Source organism: Meriones unguiculatus, chromosome 12 (assembly GCF_030254825.1).
Source record: "Meriones unguiculatus strain TT.TT164.6M chromosome 12, Bangor_MerUng_6.1, whole genome shotgun sequence".
NCBI lineage: Eukaryota > Metazoa > Chordata > Mammalia > Rodentia > Muridae > Meriones > Meriones unguiculatus.
This window is the reverse complement of record NC_083360.1, coordinates 31,356,824-31,374,222: the sequence shown is the minus strand read 5'-3', so window position 1 is coordinate 31,374,222 and position 17,399 is coordinate 31,356,824. Positions and strand designations below refer to the sequence as shown.

Sequence of the window (17,399 nt, the reverse complement as noted above, 5' to 3'; positions counted from 1 at the left end):
CCCAGATAAATCTTTCCTTTAACGCTTGTTAACCTTATTTAGCTCCTAACTTGGATGTTTCTGTGGAGTGCCTTTTAGTAAGACGTAACTAATTCTGACCTTTCCTACTTTGTCTCTTTTGTGCTTAAGCACCCTTGATTCTTAGAATCACACTTGTTTATTTTTTGTTTGTTTGTTTGTTTGTTTGTCTGTTTGGTTTTTGTTTTTGTTTTTTTGAGACATGGTTTTTCTGTGTATTCCCAGCTGTCCTGGAATTCACTCTGTAGACCAGTCTGGCCTCAAACTCAGAGATCTGCCTGCCTCTGCCTCCTGAGTGCTAGGAAAGAACTAAGGGTATAAAGGTGTATACCACTATGCCCCCCCACCCCTGCTTGTTATTTCATTTTTATTTTTCTTTTCTTTTCATCCTTTTGTCCTTCTATACTTTTCTATTTCTGTGTGAAACTAAGGATTCCAAATATTCTTAACGTACTGGCCATGATTAAGCATGGGGCCTACTTGAAGGAAGAGTCCTCTGTGGGAGCCTGATAGTCCCTTATATAATATACCTCTTGCTGTGAGCTTAGTCAGATCCCAGCACTTGGAAAGAAGGAAGAGTATGCTGTCGTGTGTAGCATAGGCTATCAAGTGTGAATAACACTCAGTGGTTCTTTCTCTGGGTAGGACCTTCTGGAGAGGCCATCCAGATCCACCATCAAACCCGGCAGAACATGGCAGAGCTGCAGGGCAGCAGGCAGAGGGACCCTACCCACTCCTCTGCAGAGCTGTTGGAGTTGGCATATCATGAAGCTGCAGGAAGGTGAGGATTTGCACAATGCCCTGGAAGGTAGCACAGGACAGTGCTGAACGATTGCTGATAAAATGACACAGTTGTGACTTAGAGCATATTGGGTCAGGACTCTCCTTTGTCAGCCAGCGTCATTCCCATCCCAGGGCAAAGGGTAAAAGCAAACAGCCTGACATTTTGCCTATAATGACATTTTGCCTGTACGAAGGCCCTGCTTTAGGTTTATTTTGAGCTTACGTCTTGTAAACATCCTAATTTTCTTCCAAACCTTGGTCAAAGATGAGGTATCTCTTTTATCTTAGGGCTTGCCTATGCAGTGCTGGGGCAGATGATTCATGCTGTTGTCCTCGATGTCCTCCCGCTGACTTGGCATGTTAGTTTGTAAACAAAAACTCTGAATGTCTTACAAAGCATCTGAAGAGGGCAGTTAAGAGCACCGGCTGCTCTTCCAGAGGTCCTGAGTTCAATTCCCAGCAACCACATGGTAGCGCACAGCTATCTGTAATGGAATCTGACTCTCTCTCCTGGTGTGCATGAATACAGAGTACTCATATACATAAAATAAATTAATTTTTTAAGAAAGCATCTGAAGAGTCAGTGTAGGAAGAAAGTCATTTAAGTCTTTATGAGCATAATTCTGGCTTAAACCTGGACTCACTGCTCCTAAATTGCCTTGGGAAATACTTTACCCTTTACAGCCTTCCTGGCCCCTTCCTCTTTGCTGGGGGTTGTTCATGTGTAGGTCTGGAGGATGTGTGGTCCTCTCCACCATGCTAACTCTGGTCCATCTGTTCAAGGACGTTATATCTTGCCTTTGTTAGTTAGCTGGGAGACATAGGGCAGAAAAGGGAAGTGGTCTGGCACGGTGGTAGGTAAGTAGCTAGGGAGGGGGCCCAAGGCTGGCACATGAATGAAGCACTACTCCGTGACGGTTTGAGGTATGGGTCCTGAAGACTGCCAGATCATGGGAACGAATATTCAGGCATGTTTTTCCTGAGCCTTCCCTCTCCCCATACACCCTTCCCCACACACTAGGAACAGGGTGAGCAGGGGGGAAAAAAGTGATGATCTACATTAATTAAGCCAAGTGGCCTGGCTTTGTTCTCTGCAGGCACAGCACTTCCCGCCAGCCTGGTGACAGCTTGAACTTCAGTGGAACGGAAGAGCTTTCTGTCAGCCTGCTTAGCAACAGTGGTGCAGGTAACTCATCCAAGAAAAGTTGCGATGCTCAGAGCAGGCTCACATCTAGAAGTGACACAAAGGCCAGAAAAGCAGGCCCGTGTCTATTTTGAGGATTTTTTTTTTCCAGCCACAATTTGGGGTGACCTATTTAGAAGCAATACTGTATAATGCATGGAATTATAAATGGGCTGCACATTACATTTTTAGCTAAGAACATGTTGGTCAAGACATTTTTATCACTCTTTTGTCAGGGAGTCCTGATGAGGCCTGTGAGGGATTGAGGGTGTCACTGAAGTCCGAGTGGAGTAGTCTGTTTTACAGGTGCTTTGGGTGGCTAGGCCTGGGGAAAGAATGCACCCTCATGTAAAAACAGGCCCAAAGGGGAACACTGAGGTTTCTGTTACAATATCAGAAAAGAGAAAGATGCCCGTGGGTGGTTGCATACACCTTTTTAATCCCAGCACTCCAGATGCAAAGATAGGCAGAGCTTTGTGAATTTAAGGCCAGGCTGGTCTCCATAGTGACTAGGCCAGCTAAGCCTATATAATAAGATACTGTCTCAAAAGAGAGAAGGTTGGGGGAGGTAATGTGTTTATGTTGAGAAGTAAGTGTGCATCTTGGGCTTGAAGAGGTAGAAATTGGTTCAATGGAAAGTTAGAAGGTTCAAATTGTGGAGTATGAATTTGGCATTTACTCCTTCTGGATAATCCCAGTAACGCATATATTGCTAAATGCAGTTTACATGGTCAGTTGACTGCCCAGACAGAGAGACTAATGTCTCATAGCAGCCAGGTCCTTGTTTGAGCACTCTAGTCAGAGTGCTGTAAGAGTATCAAGGGAACATGAGCTTTGATAGGCACCTTTTCTGCAAAGCAGGGATTTTACATGATGAGTGTGGAAAGGTTTAAACAACAAAATATGGCTGCTTCATTATGTCTGTGTTCTATAAATTGACTAAGGTTTCTAGAACTTGCCTGGAGATTTGTGAGAGGGGCTAGAGAGTTGGCTCAGCAATTAAGAGTAACTGCTGCTCTTCCAAAGGACCCAGGTTCAGTTCCCAGACCCATTTGGCAGCTTACAACTGTCTGCCACTCCAGTTCCAAGGGTCTGTAAATTTAAAAAAAAAAAAAAAAAAAAAAAATTTTTCTTTTTTTTTTTTTTTGTGAAAAAGTAAAGCTGTGTAAAGGAGTTTAATGATATTGTTCTTTGGTCACTGGTAGATTGACCCAGCCATATTCTTTTAGCCCATGGATAAGCGGATAAGACTTGGGGAGTGAGGTAGCAATAAGAGAATCCCAGAATGATAAATCAAATGGCATTTGATTTATTCAGTTATTTTAAATGAGAAACAAGTAAAAGTTTGGGGCTTTGGAAATACTTTTTACCATATATTCAGGGTGCTTAAATGTTACATGGCTGCAAGATTTTCTCAGGTGCCTGCAGAATGTTACAAAGGCAGCATTTTTTTCACTTTGCTAAACTAGGAAGCTAGTTTTTAGGAACCAGAATTTGAGTTTTCCTGGCTTTGGGGTAGAGGGTTACTAAGGAGGACTTCTCTGGGGTTCCTGGACTATTCCTTGAACCAGCTTGACTTGTGATTAGAAGCAGGAAGGATTAATTTAACCCAGATGGTAGCAGCCAGCACCAGGATTTACCCAGAAGAGCCCAGTGACCTGGAGTATTACAAGAGATACCACATGATTGCCTATGTGTAGCTTTTGGAATTTTAAAGTTTCCTGTTGAGAACAGAGTGAGCTTTCAAGGAGTCTTGGTTTGAGGATGGGTGAGGAAGATCTTTAGGTGATACTTTCATATCCTCTTAGCTGAGTTTCCTGGTACAAATGTGCAGATAGACAGGCAGACAGACAGGCATTGGGAAAATGTTTGCTGCCTCTCTTCTTGCTGCCTATCTCTTCTTGGGCTCCTAAGATGTCAATCTGCCTAACTGTTCTTCTTGGGTGACTGGCAGATACCTCATCGTGGATGTGATGTCTCATGTGCCGTGCTTCTGCCCACCTGTCCTTCTCTGCTGCCTTTCGTTCTGATGTTGTCTCATCAGCTCCCTTCTTACTGCTTTTGTTCCGGCCTTTATTGTCTCTGTTCAGGATTATTGCAGTAGCTCTCAATAGCTCTTCCTGTTCTGTTCCTTTCTCCTTCAGGGAACTACCATGAAATACCTCATGAAATGCATGAAAGGAGGTGTTTCAAAATGCAGGTCTGACCAGCTTCTTCCCACATGCGCAGCCTCCAGCGGCTCTTCATGGCTTTTGACCTGTCTCCTGTGTCCCTTTGTGTCTTTACCTGACTCCTCTTTATGAAGGTGTTGAGTATGGAAAAAGTACAAGCTCTAGACTCTTAGGACATAAGACTCACTCCATAATGAATCGTGAGCACTTTGGGCTAGTTACTACCTTCTGTTCACCACAGATTCTTTATTATGAAAATGTAAACAAAAACTAAAATGTGATAATCCACATGAATGCTTAGAACAGTGCCAGACAGACACAGATCGTTAACTGATGTGGGTGTTGTTAATATGTGGGTTTTCTTATATCCTAGCCACTGTCTTCATATTCATCTGTCTAGAATATGCTTCCTTCCTGTCTGCAAGTCTTGTTCTTCCTAAAGACATGCACTGTCCATGATGGTTCAGCTTCAAGTGTGCCTCCTTTTTTTGAAGCTTTTCCTTGAGGTTTCCTCTCCATCCCATTCTTTTCTAAGAGATGTTAGTCATGCTTATGTACAGTGCCTGATGCGAATCCCTGCTGGACAACTTGGTACATCATGATCCTGTTTGTTTCCATGTCTGTAGCTGGACTGTTACTATTTAGTAGGTTCTTTTGTTTCCCACCCTTTATCCCTTCAGTTTCACCCCCTAATCACTAGATAGAATAGAAAGGAGAGAGAGATATTTAAGATTCCTGAATCTAATTTCTTCTTGCTTCTACTTTTAATATGACTAACAAACCACAACCAAACCCCCTGAATGACCACTAACCACCAACCACACACCTATGGGGCTCTCGCATTTATACACCCTCTGAAAAGTCCCCAGAATTCCAAACATCTCACAATCACAGAAACTATCTGTAGCTGGCAAAACCATACCTCTGCTAGTGCACGAGGCAAATCATAATCAGCTGCTGAGGACAGTTTGAAGCAGCCCATTATCCCCACACCTGAAATTAAAACAAAAACATATTCTTACAGTATTTTTATGTTTTTTAAGGATTCCAAAATTCCAGAATTTTCACTACGCATGTCTGTTTCTCCACTCGACTTAAAGTGTTTATGGTTATTTGTCACCCTATAATGTTTGTCATACTTCTTGACAAATGAAATTTTATTTTGAAGACTGCTGTCATGTGAGAAGTTTTAGAATGACCTATAAAATTATTGTTTAGTTTGTACTTGAGCATTTGTGTTTGCTTTGTTTGTGTGTGTATTCTACAGCATTTAGCTTCTTAGAAACTGTGGCCTCCTTGGGTTTTTCTGGTCAGGTGATATAGCTATATGGGGTCACCATTTTCTTGCCTATCCGCTTATGACGTGTAGCATATGTTTTGAAAAGGGCCAGTGCATATCAGAAAGTGATCTATAACCACATGGGAATTGAGTTTCATCTTTGAAACTAGGTTACCTGGTAAATAATTTTAATGGGCACAGACGGAAATTAGGCTAAATTTTTGTAACTTTCATTTGCATATAACAATAACCAGTTAGTGTCCCATCTCTCTTAGAGTCTTATCTTCATTGTCCTCGCCTAGTCTGAAGTCTGGTAACTGGTCTCAGCTTTCTCTTGTGCTCTTCTATACTGCGTATCTTCTTTTTTTAAAGATTTATGTATGTATGTATGTATGTATGTATGTATGTATTTATTTATTGTCTGTGTGTGTGAGTATTTGGAGGTGTACACAGTTGTGCACATGCAGAAGCAGGAAGAGGGCATCAGGTGTCCTATTAGTTTTCATCCGTATCTTTGTGGCAGGATCTGTCCCTGAACTTGGGACTCATACCTGCTCAGCTAGTTTAGAAGCCAGGGATTCTTTTTTATCCCTTTAGGAGACAGGGTTTCAGGCATTTGCAGGAAGGAATGCCTGTTTTGATGTGGCTGATGGGATCTGAATTGCAGTACTCATAATTACAGAAGAGTGTTCGTAAGTGCTGAGCCATCTCTCCAGCCCCTATTTTGTAAAGTAGAAGTCAAATCATGAAACAGAGTCAAATCATGGAAGCTCTCTAAGGGCTTCTCAACTAACATTTAAAAGCTAAGGCATTACCGTCACTGGCAGCCCTTACAGTCATGTCTCCCGTCAGCTTCAGATCCCATGTGCTTCCTCTTACCCTTTCTCTAGCAGTTCCCTTGATAGCTCAGGCACATTCAGTCTCAGTCCTTTCTCTTGCTTCCCTCTGCTGTGTTCTTACCCCAGTGAATTGGGCTGAAATCCATATGTCTAAAGTTCCCCCACTAGAACAAATATTTCTGTTTTGTTACTGCTTTGTCTCCAGAGCTTAAGGTAGTTCTGGCACAGGGTAGATAGTTGACAAATATATGTTAGTGGGTGTACTTTTTTTATCTGCAGTGCTGGGGATCAAAGCCAGGACCTTGTGTATGTTACATGCAAGTATTGTACCAGTGAACTTTTTTGTCACTGAAAAATGATTTAATTTCTCTCTGATGCTCCTCTCTCAGTCTTGTTGAACAATTAACTGGATTCAATTTGTCAAAGAGGTAGTCTTATTGTTTTGGAGACAAGAACTTTTATATTGTAGGCTGGCACCAAATTTACTGTGTGGTTAGAGATGGCCCTGAGGCCCTGTCCTCCTGCCTCTACCTCTGGAATGCTGGGATTGTAGATGTTTGTCACCAAATCTAGTTATGTGTCCTGGAGATCAAACCCAGGGTTTTGTGGATGCTAGGCAAGCAACTCTAAGCTTTATTCTCTGTCTCTCTCTCCCCCTTCCCTCTTCCCCCCTCCCTGCATTTTCTTTCCTTTTTCTTCTTTTTTATTTTTTATTATATTTTATTTTTAAGACAGGCTCTTACTTTGTAGCCCTGGTTAGCTTAGAGCATGTAGATCAGGCTGTCCTTTAACTCACAGAGGCCTTCCTCTGCCTCCTGACTGCTAGAATTAAAGGCCTGTGCCACCACATCCAGCTTATATGTTCTTTTCTTTAATATTAAAAAAAAACAAAACAAAACAAAAAAATCTTCTAAGTCTGTGTGTGTGCAAAGCCAGACAAGGATCTCAGATATCCTGTGTCACCACTCTTTATGCCTTATTTATTCCCCTAAGACATCATGGTGTTTCTCTGAACCCAGAGCTACACTGGCAGCCAGCAGGCCCCGTCAAGTCTCGTCCATTCCTCCAGCACTGTTCTTACAGGCACTTGACAACAGATGACTTTAAAACAAAACTAGCAAGTGTGGGTTCTCGGGGTGTGAACTCAGCCCTTCTGCTTGCACGCCAGTGTGCTTACCTTGTACCATCTCCCCACGTCCAGGTTGCTTCCCTTATGCACAAAACTGTATCCCTTTCAGAAGGGTTTCCTTCTTTTGGCACAATATTGACAAGAACCAAAAATTATGAAGGCACCAGGTTTCATAACCTCAGTGGCCTGACTTCTTATTCCTTTGGGATTCTATTTGAGGCAGTTCCTATGTGTGATAGTAAGGAGGAGAGAAAGCCCACCAGGATTGGGCAGCAAGTCATTTGGTTGCAGTGTGGTTTTCACATCTACTAAATTAGGATATGTTAGATAAAGGAATGCATTGTGATTAATGGCCTGCATCAGGGATATGGATATAACTCAATAGTAGATCACTTGCATAGCATGCACAAAGCCCTGGCTTTGATCCCAAGCACTGGAAAACAAACAAACAAAACTTAAGAGTTGCAAAGTAAGTATTAGTGGAGGACCAGAAGAAGCTGCAGCAGAGTTTTGTCTGCCTTAGGCTCCACTAAGAGGCTAAGTTAAAATCGACTTCTGAAAACAAAGCAAGACTATATGGAGCTTCTAAAGAAAATTATATGATCACAGGCATTTTATTCATGCAGGGTAGCATTTTGTTTGCTGTATGACATGAAACAAAATTAAGTCCTTGGGCAGAGGGAGGCAGATCTCTTGAGTTTGAGGCTAACCTGGTCTACAGAGTGAGTTCCAGGACAGACAGGGCTACACAGAGAAACCCTGTCTCAAAAAACAAAACAAACAAACAAACAAACAGAAAAGAATCCTTATTTTGTTACAGAATAGAATTGAAGTACATAGCTAATAGACATTTCACTTATTAAAAACAATAGAAAAGGCAAGAAAACAAGTTCTCTGACCTACCTCTACCTCCCTTGGCTTGAAGCATCTGCCATCTGCAGGTACCCAAGTGTGACTCATGACTCAGACTTCCTGCGTTTGCACCTGATTCCTACATGAGTCATGCTTCTCAGAACAATGTCTCTGTAGGATTTTGTCCTGAGCACGGTCGTGAGCCTTGTGGCTGTGTTGTTCCCTTCTCTGTGCTATCTAGCAGTGTCAAGGCATTGAGTGGGTCTCAGCAGATCAGTTTGTTATCCTTCTACCCTTTTGCTCTTCGGTACTAGAGACTGAAGCTGGGACCTTCTTCATATACTAAGCACATGCGTGTCAAGAACCTATTTAAACAACGACTGAAATGTAGATCAGTTGGTAGAGTACTGTGTCCTGGGTCCCCTCCCGAGTGCTAGTGAGAAACTGGACTTGGTGGCAGTCGATGGCCTACAGAAAACGAGCTCAGTGGCATTTTTGGAGGCTCCTTATCTTACAACGTCATGTCAGGGCCCTTTTTAAAAATTTCTCTTATTGTATTTTATTTATGTATAGTTCTCTCTTTTTACCGTGGCATATGTATTACTTCTAGTCTAGTGTTTTTACGGGATCCTGAGTTTGTGAATGAGTGGGTCTCTGCACCTGTATCTGTTTCTTGGGCCTTTTCTTAGGTTCTTTTCCTCTATTTGCTTTGTCTTATTTTGATGTGTTAGTTTTTCTTTTATCTTATTATATTATATTTTATTTTTATTCCTTAGAAGCATGTTTGTTTTCTAATGAGAGACAAAAGGGGAATGTATCCAGATGAGAGAGGAGGTGGGAAGGAATGGGTAGGAGCAAAGGGAGGGGAAACCATAATCAAGATATATTATATGAGGGGGGGAAACCTGTCTTGTTTGTTTGTTTTTGTTTTTGAGACAGGATTTCTCTGTGTAGCACTGGCTGTCCCAGAACTCACTCTGTAGACCAGGCTGCCCTTGAACTCAGAGATCTGCCTGCTTCTGTCCTCTGAGTGCTAGGATAAAGACGTGTGCCACCATGCCCAGCTTTTATTTTCAATAAAAGGGGGAAAAATCCTATCAGGGAAAGGAAAGAAAAGAAAAGAAAAACTGGGCTTGGGGCCTAAAGAGTCGGCCCAGCAGTTAGGAGCACTTGTTGCTTTTACAGAGGATTGGGGTACCCAGATGGTGGCTCACAACCGTCTGTAACTGAAGTTCCAGGGTGTCTGATGCCCTCTTTTGATGTCTGTGGGTACCAGACACAAATGTGCAGACATACGTGTAGACAAAGCATTTATAAAACTGAGTAAGTAAACAAACTGGAAGTGGTGGTTTCTACAATAGAGGAAGGGGATTGGAAGGTCAGGATCATCCTCTGCTCCATAGCAAGTTCGAGGCCAGCATGGGGTGCACAAGACCTTGTCCTGAGATAACAAACAAACAAAAACCAGGCGTAGAGCTATTTCAGCTAATTTGCCGTTTCCTAAGTGAATACTGGTCTGGAATCTATTTTTATGAGCTTGTTTCCCTGCTCCATATTTGTGTTTGAAATATCCATTCAAATATTTTGTTCATTTATTTGTTGAGTTGTTAGTTTTCTTCTTCTTGAGTTTTGAGAGATCATTCTAGATTCCAGATCTAAGTCCTTTTCCAAATTGTGATTTTCTTTTTCAAATGTTTTCTTCCATGTCATTGCTTATTTTTTTCCAAAAATTCACAAGGAATTTATAAATACTTGTTATCATTAAAAGAGATTCAAGAGCTGGTGTGGTAGTGCACACCTGTAATTCCAGCACTCTGGGAGATAGAGGCAGGTGGATCTCTGTGAGTTCAATGCCAGCCTGGTCCTCAAAAGTGAGTCCAGGATAGCCAAGGCTACATAGAGAAAGCCTGTTATCTCAGAGAGAGAGAGACAGACAGACAGAGAACGAGAGATTGATTCAAGTGGCACAGAAGTATGTGAAGTAAAAGGTACAAGTTCTGGGGTGGAGAGATGCCTCGGCAGCTAAGAGTATGTGATGCTCTTGCAGAGGACCTGGGTTCCATTCCTTGTACCCACATGGCAGCTCACAGATGTCTGTGAGGATCTGATGTTCTCTCTTGGCCTCTATGTGCATCAGGCACACAAGGATACACATGTATATGAGTAGGCACCCATACACATAAAAATAAACTTGAGATGACAACAACAACAACAAAATAAAGTTCTGTTCTTCACCTTCCTCCTCCCCGAGCTTTCTGTATGAAGACAGCTATTGTTGGCTGTTTTTGAGTCTCTCTGCAATCCTTTTTATAGTATGCTTTTCCGTCACATGCTTATGTTTTCTAAGTGATGTTTAGTCTTATGTGTTTTTTTTTAGTTACCTCTGTCATTTCATATTCAAGTTGCATTTTAAATCTTTTCAGACTAATTATATCTACATAGAAATTTGATGTCTTATGTTCCATTCTTCTTTTAAGATTTATTTATTTTTATTTTATATGCATTGGTATTTTGCCTTCATGTATGTCTATGTGAGAGTGTCAGATCTCCTGTAACTGGAGTTACAGATGGCCAGGTGGTTGCTGGGAATTGAAGCCGGGTCCTCTGGAAGAGCAGCCAGTGCTCTTAACCACTGAGCCATCGCTCCAGCTCCTTATGTTACATTCTTAAAAGCTATGATTTGGGAAAGAGTTATAGAAGGTAAGATTAAACAAGTATACAAAATGTAGTTAGGTTATTTTATGGCTTGCTAAAAATTAATTGGTTGAAATAACTTTAGAATGTGTCAGTTTTTTAAAAATAAGTAGCAGTTGGCTTTGAAAAAAACTTATCAGATAAAAAGAATGGTATTAATAACATTGAAATTCTGGTTCATTACCAAATTTTAAGTTGTTCATATTTTTCTTTGGTTGATTCTTCTGTGCAGTTTAAATTCCCCAGTTCAGAATTGGTACTTGGTTTGTGTTTGTATTTTTAGCTTTCTTTTTGAACTTTTTCAACCATAATTGTCAGATTTTTTTTGTAGAGTAACTTTTAATTCAAACAAGCCACTTTTTTTCTTTTTGTAGGTTTGAATCCTAGGACCCAAAATAAGGATTCTCTAGAGGACGGTGTTTCTACCTCTCCAGACCCAAGTAAGAGGGCACAGCTGACTAGTAGGAGGCAGGCGATTGGAGTGTGGGTAGTGAGAGCACGAGGAAGCCCTGCGGGAAGAGCATGGTCCAGAAAGCCACGGGGCTGTTGTAGGAAGCTGCAGTAGTGAGGGGCTCTTGAGTCCCTCTGATGCCAAGTGAGAGACGTGTGGCCAAGTGACCTGCTCCAGAGCATGTGAGCCAGGATACATGGGGAAGTGTAGACCTCCCACAAAGACCCCCATGCCAGGCAGAAGCCAGTCTCAGCTCTTAGGCCTAATACTTGCTCAGGAAAGAAAGGTCAGAAAAAAAGAGCTGTAGTTGAAAATACTTGGCTAGCTAACATTTGCTTTGATCACATTTGTCTATTTAAATAGTTGAGCAGTTGGAGAACATCTTTACTAGGATAGTATCAGGGAAACAACTCTACCAGTTCTGGCTGTGGATGCATAACACCGAGTCTTCTGGTCTCCACTGATGAATAACTTAAGCCTTGTACTGTTTTTCATGCCCCGGTTACTTCTTTTTTAAAAGTTAAAAATACTTATTTTATGTATTTGTGTGATGGCACACGCATGCCATAGCTAGCGCATGCGCATGGGGGCAGGAGGACAGCCCATGGGAGTTGGCTCTCTCCCACAGGATCATGTTATCAGGCTTGGCGACAAGGGTCTTTACCTAGCATACCACTTTGTGCTTCAACTCAGGGGTCTTGAACCCAAGCAGACTTGGCATTCTCCGTAGTCATTTTTGGTCTGCACAGTAAAGTGCCCTGCTGCCACTTATGAGCAGAGTCCAGTGTTATTCCTCAGTCTCTCTCAGTGCCCAGCACAGCTACCTGTAACAGGCTTGTCTGGTCTGAAATGGCAGGAGTTAGTTATCACTGTTGAAAACCTGCTTTATCCAAGGAGCAGGCGTCAAACTCATGTCTCCAAACTTGCAGCCTTGTTACTGTCCCAGACATTCTTCTTTGGTTTGCCCTCCTATCCTTCTGAATCTATTACTTGTGATTCTGAAAGTGTTCCTGTTTCTGCTGCTGTATGCTATGTGCTCCCAATTAGGCTGAGCTTCCTTCCTTTCCTACCCAGACGCTCTGCAGTCCTCGAAAGGAGACGCTCTGGCCTGAGCTTCTCTTCTGCACTCAGAATGTTAATTCGCTTTGATATATAATCCTGTCTGCCCTGCAGTAACCTCCCTGGCATTTCAGCTATAGCTTATGATCAGCAGAAAATGAAAAAAAAAAAAAAAAAATAGCAGCTGAGAATCCCATTTGCATGATGGGATTGGATAAGCATGTGTTGCATTATCTAACAAACTCTGTTTCTCTCTCTTTCTCCCTCCCCCATGCCCTTCCCTCTGCTCCTCTATCCTGGAAATTTCTATCACCTTTTACCATGAACTTCACCCCCACCCTCTCCCTTCCTTCCATATCCCAAACCTGCCATGGTGACCACATATACCTTTTCCCTGTTATGCGAGGCAGTTCTGACACTGTCTGCTCCCCCTGTAGTGCCAGGCTTCTGTTGCACAGTTGGAGTGGATTGGAAGTCCCTCACTACTCCTGCATGCCTCCCCCTCACCACTGACTACTTCCCGGATCGTCAGGGCCTGCAGAATGACTACACAGAGGGCTGCTATGATCTCCTCCCAGAAGCAGACATGGACAGGTCAGTGCCCAAGAAAACAGCAGTCAGCTTTGTTTTTGAGGGCTATAGGTATATTGGAACACATGTATAGAAAGAAGAACACTGAACTTTCATGTCCTCCTTTAGTATTTGGGAAATTTGGTGAAATTGTTAGTTTCTCTAGAGTTTTGTTGACATCAACAGTTTGTCTTCATTGATAACATATTTGCTAATGTAATTATTTTGGGCACACTACATCTGACTTTATTTGCTTGTTTGTTTGTCTTTTGTTTTCTAGGACAGGGTTTCTCTATGTAACAGAGCCCTGGCTGTCCTAGAAATCACTTTGTATACCAGGCTGGCCTCAAACTCACAAAGATTGCCTGTCTCTGCCTCCCGAGTGCTGAGATTAAAAGTGGTGGTGCCTGGCTCTGATTTTCTTTTCTTTTCTCTTTCTTTCTTTCTTTCTTTCTTTCTTTCTTTCTTTCTTTCTTTCTTTCTTTCTTTCTTTCTCTCTCTCTCTCTTCTATCTCTCTCCTTCCTTCCTTCTTTCCTTCCTTCCTTCCTTCCTTCCTTCCTTCCTTCCTTCCTTCCTTCCATTTTCTAAGGTTATTCTTTTTTCTACCTTCTGTTTCTATCTTGTTGAACTGATCATTTCTCCTAAAGCTGGTATACAGGTTATGGATTTTGTTAGCTGGATAGAATGATAATCTGGGATGAAACAAAAGAAAAGAGACATGGTGACTGTTAAATTGTCACTGTCCAAGGTCAGCATCTCCACACACTCAGTCACTTCTTTTCCAGGAGGGATGAGGAGGGTGTTCAAATGACAGCCCAGCAAGTGTTTGAAGAGTTCATTTGCCAGCGTCTCATGCAGGGCTACCAAATCATAGTACAGCCGAAGGCGCAGAAGCCCAGCACCACAGCCCCACCTCCACTGAGCAGTAGCCCACTCTATAGCAGAGGTGAGTGATGCTCCTTAAATTGTATTCTTTTTTACTAAATCCTGAGAGTAGGTTTTCTTTTGTTAGGTTATTGTGTTAGTGAGGGCTAATGTTGCTGTCATGAAACACTGACTAAAGCAACTTGGGGAGGAAATGGTATTTTTGGCTTATATTTTCATATCACTGTTCATCATTGAAGGAAGTCAGGACAGAAATTCACACAAGGCAGGAGGAATTGAAGACAGGTTCTGATGCAGAGGTCCTGGAGGGGTGCTGCTTACTGGCTTGCTCAGCCTGCTTTTTTATAGAACACAAGACCACCAGCCCAAGGGTAGCACACCCACAATGGGCTGGGCCCTCCCCCATCAATCACTAATTAAGAAAATGCTTAATAAGCTTGTTTACAGTCAGATCTTACAGAGATATTTTCTCACTTTAGGCTCCCTTGTCTCTGATGATTGTGCCTGTGTTAAGTTGACATAAAAACCAGCTAGCACAGGTACTAATCAGCTCAGGCATAGAGTGCCTGTCTGGCATGTATTAGGCCCTGGGTTCCATCACTGGCACCCACACACAAAGAAACAACAGTGGTAAGAAAAACCACTTAAACCAGGCTTGGGGTGGCCCAAACCTATAATCCTAGTACTTAGTAGCCTGAGGTAGGAGGATTTTAAGGATTTTGACACAGGCCTGGGCTACATAATGAGTTCTAGGTCAATCTTGGCTACAGAGTACTGCCCTATTTAAAACAAACAAACAAACAAGAAAAACAACAACACATCCAAACAACCTACTGTAGGAGCAACAGAGATGACTCAGTGGCTAAGGGCACTGGCTCCTCTGGGTCCTAGCTCTTACACGGTAGCTTATTCCCAGTGCTACATACACTGTTGATCCCAGTGAAGACCAAACTCATTGTTCAAATTAAGCAAGCTTTATTTTCTGTCCGATAGGGCTGTCTTCCTAAAGCAGAGTTGGAAAAACATCAAACAAAGGAGGAGGTAGGGTTTATATAGTCCCCCAAACTGCAAAACTAGGGTTTTTTCAAGGGTTGAGGGATTTCCGGAGGAATTTTGATTATTTAGGAACTTGGCTAAACATTTCCAAATTATTTGGTAGAACATCTTATGAGAGTACATTCAAGGTATGAGTCAAACTTCACAGGGTGGAGAGCATGTCAAATTCTAGGAACGGGTTAAAGCACTGTCTTTAAAGCACTTAAATTTTGAACCAAACAGAAATGAACTTGTTCTGGTCTTGTAACAGAATGGCTTCCATCCTTAAGATGGAATTAGGCTCACCCATCAATACATTCAGGCAAACATTCATATAAATAAAAATACAATAACATCTTTTAAAAACCTCATTTTTCTTTTTGAGAGAGGGTTTCTCTATAGCCCTAGCTGTTCTGGAATTCGCTGTCTAGACCAGGCTGTTTTAATACTTACAGGGCTCCGCCTGTCTCTGCTTCCCAAGTGCTGGGATTAAAGGTGTGCACCACCACCACCACCTGGCAACCTTACTCTTTTTAATCTCTCTTTCTCTTTCTCCCTGCCTTCCTCTTTCCCTCCCCTCCCCACTTCTCTTTCTCCTTCTTGAGACAGTTATACTGTGTAGCTCTGGCTGGCCTGTAACTCACTATGTAGACCAGGCAGGCTTGCTTCAAACCCAAGGTATGCACCTTTACGACTGGCCATATAATTCTCTTTTTAAGAAAGAGGATATGATTAATTTTAGGAATGATATAGTTTGGTTTAGACAACTAATAGTTTAGACAGCCAAACTAATACTGAGTTGTCAAGTATGTAGCGAATGCTCTAAGCCTTGAAGTGGGTGTTTGTTTCCAGTGATATACCTACCTGTTACACAACAGGTTCTCAGATGGTGCCTAAATCTAAGTTTACCTTTTGTTTGAGTTTTAATGTATACGGGAGTGACAAAGTCCACAATGGCTAGAGAGGGACATAAAAAAAAAAAAAATCCCCCCGAGTTAGAGTTACACAAGTAATTGTAAGAGGCCCGGAATGAGTGCTGGGAACCAAATGGAGGTCTTTTGGAAGAGTTGTATGTGCTCAGTATTAACTACTGAGCTATCTCTCTAGCCTACTAAGTTTACATTTTTATGTGTGTCTTCTCTTTTTCTGGCGCTGGGGTCAAACCCAGGACCTCACTCATAATAGACAAGGGCTACCACAGAGCTACCACCTCAGCCCTACATTGTACGTGTTTTTTTCCTTAATCTGTGTTTATCTTTCTTCTTAACCACTCAAACTTAATGACCTCATTTAAGAATGAGTCACCCACTAGTGGCAGAGACTAGTAAGTGACACTAATTGAGGAAGAGCCAAGTTGTGGAGAACTTGTCTAAGATAAGTGTAACAGGGAATTAAGTGTGGGTGCCTGGAACTGGAAAGCAATAATCATTTCCTGAAATAATCAGTGAGTTGTATTGGTCTCTGGCTTCTTCATTTTTGCCACTGAAGCCTCTACTTCCCTATTCAGCCAGTGTAAAACTTCAGATCATTGTTGGTTTTAGTAAAGCTACTCTGGCCTGAAAATTAAAGAAGTATGGAACTGTTGTGTGGACTTAAGTTGTCAGCCAGTGCTGGCCTCGTAGATGAAGTTGTGTGTCTCTTCTATACTTTCTTAGAAAGCTCCTTTTGACATTTCTTGCGTGTTGTTTTTTTTTTTTTTTAAAGGCAGGGTTTATATAATCCAAATTGGCCTTGAATTCTTGATCTTCTTACTCCACCTCCCAACTGCTAGACAAGTTGAAGGGAAGAATACGCAGGCAGAAGGATCAGTGTGTTCAAAAGCCTTGTAGCAAGAGACATTGTGATAATTTTTGCACACCAAGAAGAAAGCTAGTGTTAGTGGGAGCTGGAGATGTAACCAGAGATGTTAGGTCTCAAAGGGCTGCAGAAAAAGTTTAGTTCTTCAACACAAGGAGCAGTACCTTTGGATGTCACTGGCTACATCTAGCCTGCTCAGTCTCTGCTCTTGAATGGATGGTGAATGTCCCTTGTGAGTCTGTAATTCTAGTGTCCAGTGCTGGCCCTGACTGACTCATGAACCTTATTCTTTCTTCATGGCTAGTTGTCAGAGGAAACAACTCTTTATTTCCCTGGTAGTAAGAACTGCTGGTGCCCTGTTGCTGATGTTATTGGAAAGTTGCTTTCTTAGCCATGTCCTGCTGGTCCCTTGTTTCACATTTATTGATTGCAAAGGTAAGATGGGACTTTCTCCATCAAACTCTGGGAGTTAACTGTCCACTGAGGAGGCACACATTAACGTAACTGCAAGTACATGTTTGATCACTGGGGTACGCCTAGTTTAGAATGAGGTGTTGGGGAATGCCTTGACACTTCTTGACATCCAGCGGGTTGTTCATAGCAGAAATGAAGGAGTGCCTCATAGGGCATACCCCTCTCTAGTTGCAGAGGGC

The 17,399-nt window shown here is 42.2% G+C and overlaps 1 protein-coding gene across 15 annotated transcripts in view; it reads left to right on the top strand.

Annotated features, from left to right (window-relative positions):
• The window catches only part of Depdc5 (DEP domain containing 5, GATOR1 subcomplex subunit), a 120,853-nt gene that overhangs the window by 55,669 nt on the left and 47,785 nt on the right, over positions 1 to 17,399 (top strand). For 12 of the 15 annotated variants that reach the window (XM_021651852.2, XM_021651927.2, XM_021651876.2 and 9 more), the window contains exons 23-27: positions 664 to 799; positions 1,899 to 1,987; positions 11,323 to 11,388; positions 12,869 to 13,052; positions 13,815 to 13,975. In XM_021651852.2, the coding sequence (XP_021507527.1) occupies positions 664 to 799; positions 1,899 to 1,987; positions 11,323 to 11,388; positions 12,869 to 13,052; positions 13,815 to 13,975 (636 nt within the window). The remainder of the gene's footprint in view (positions 1 to 663; positions 800 to 1,898; positions 1,988 to 11,322; positions 11,389 to 12,868; positions 13,053 to 13,814; positions 13,976 to 17,399) is intronic. The other 3 variants (XM_021651909.2, XM_021651888.2, XM_021651884.2) reach the window with 1 other exon arrangement.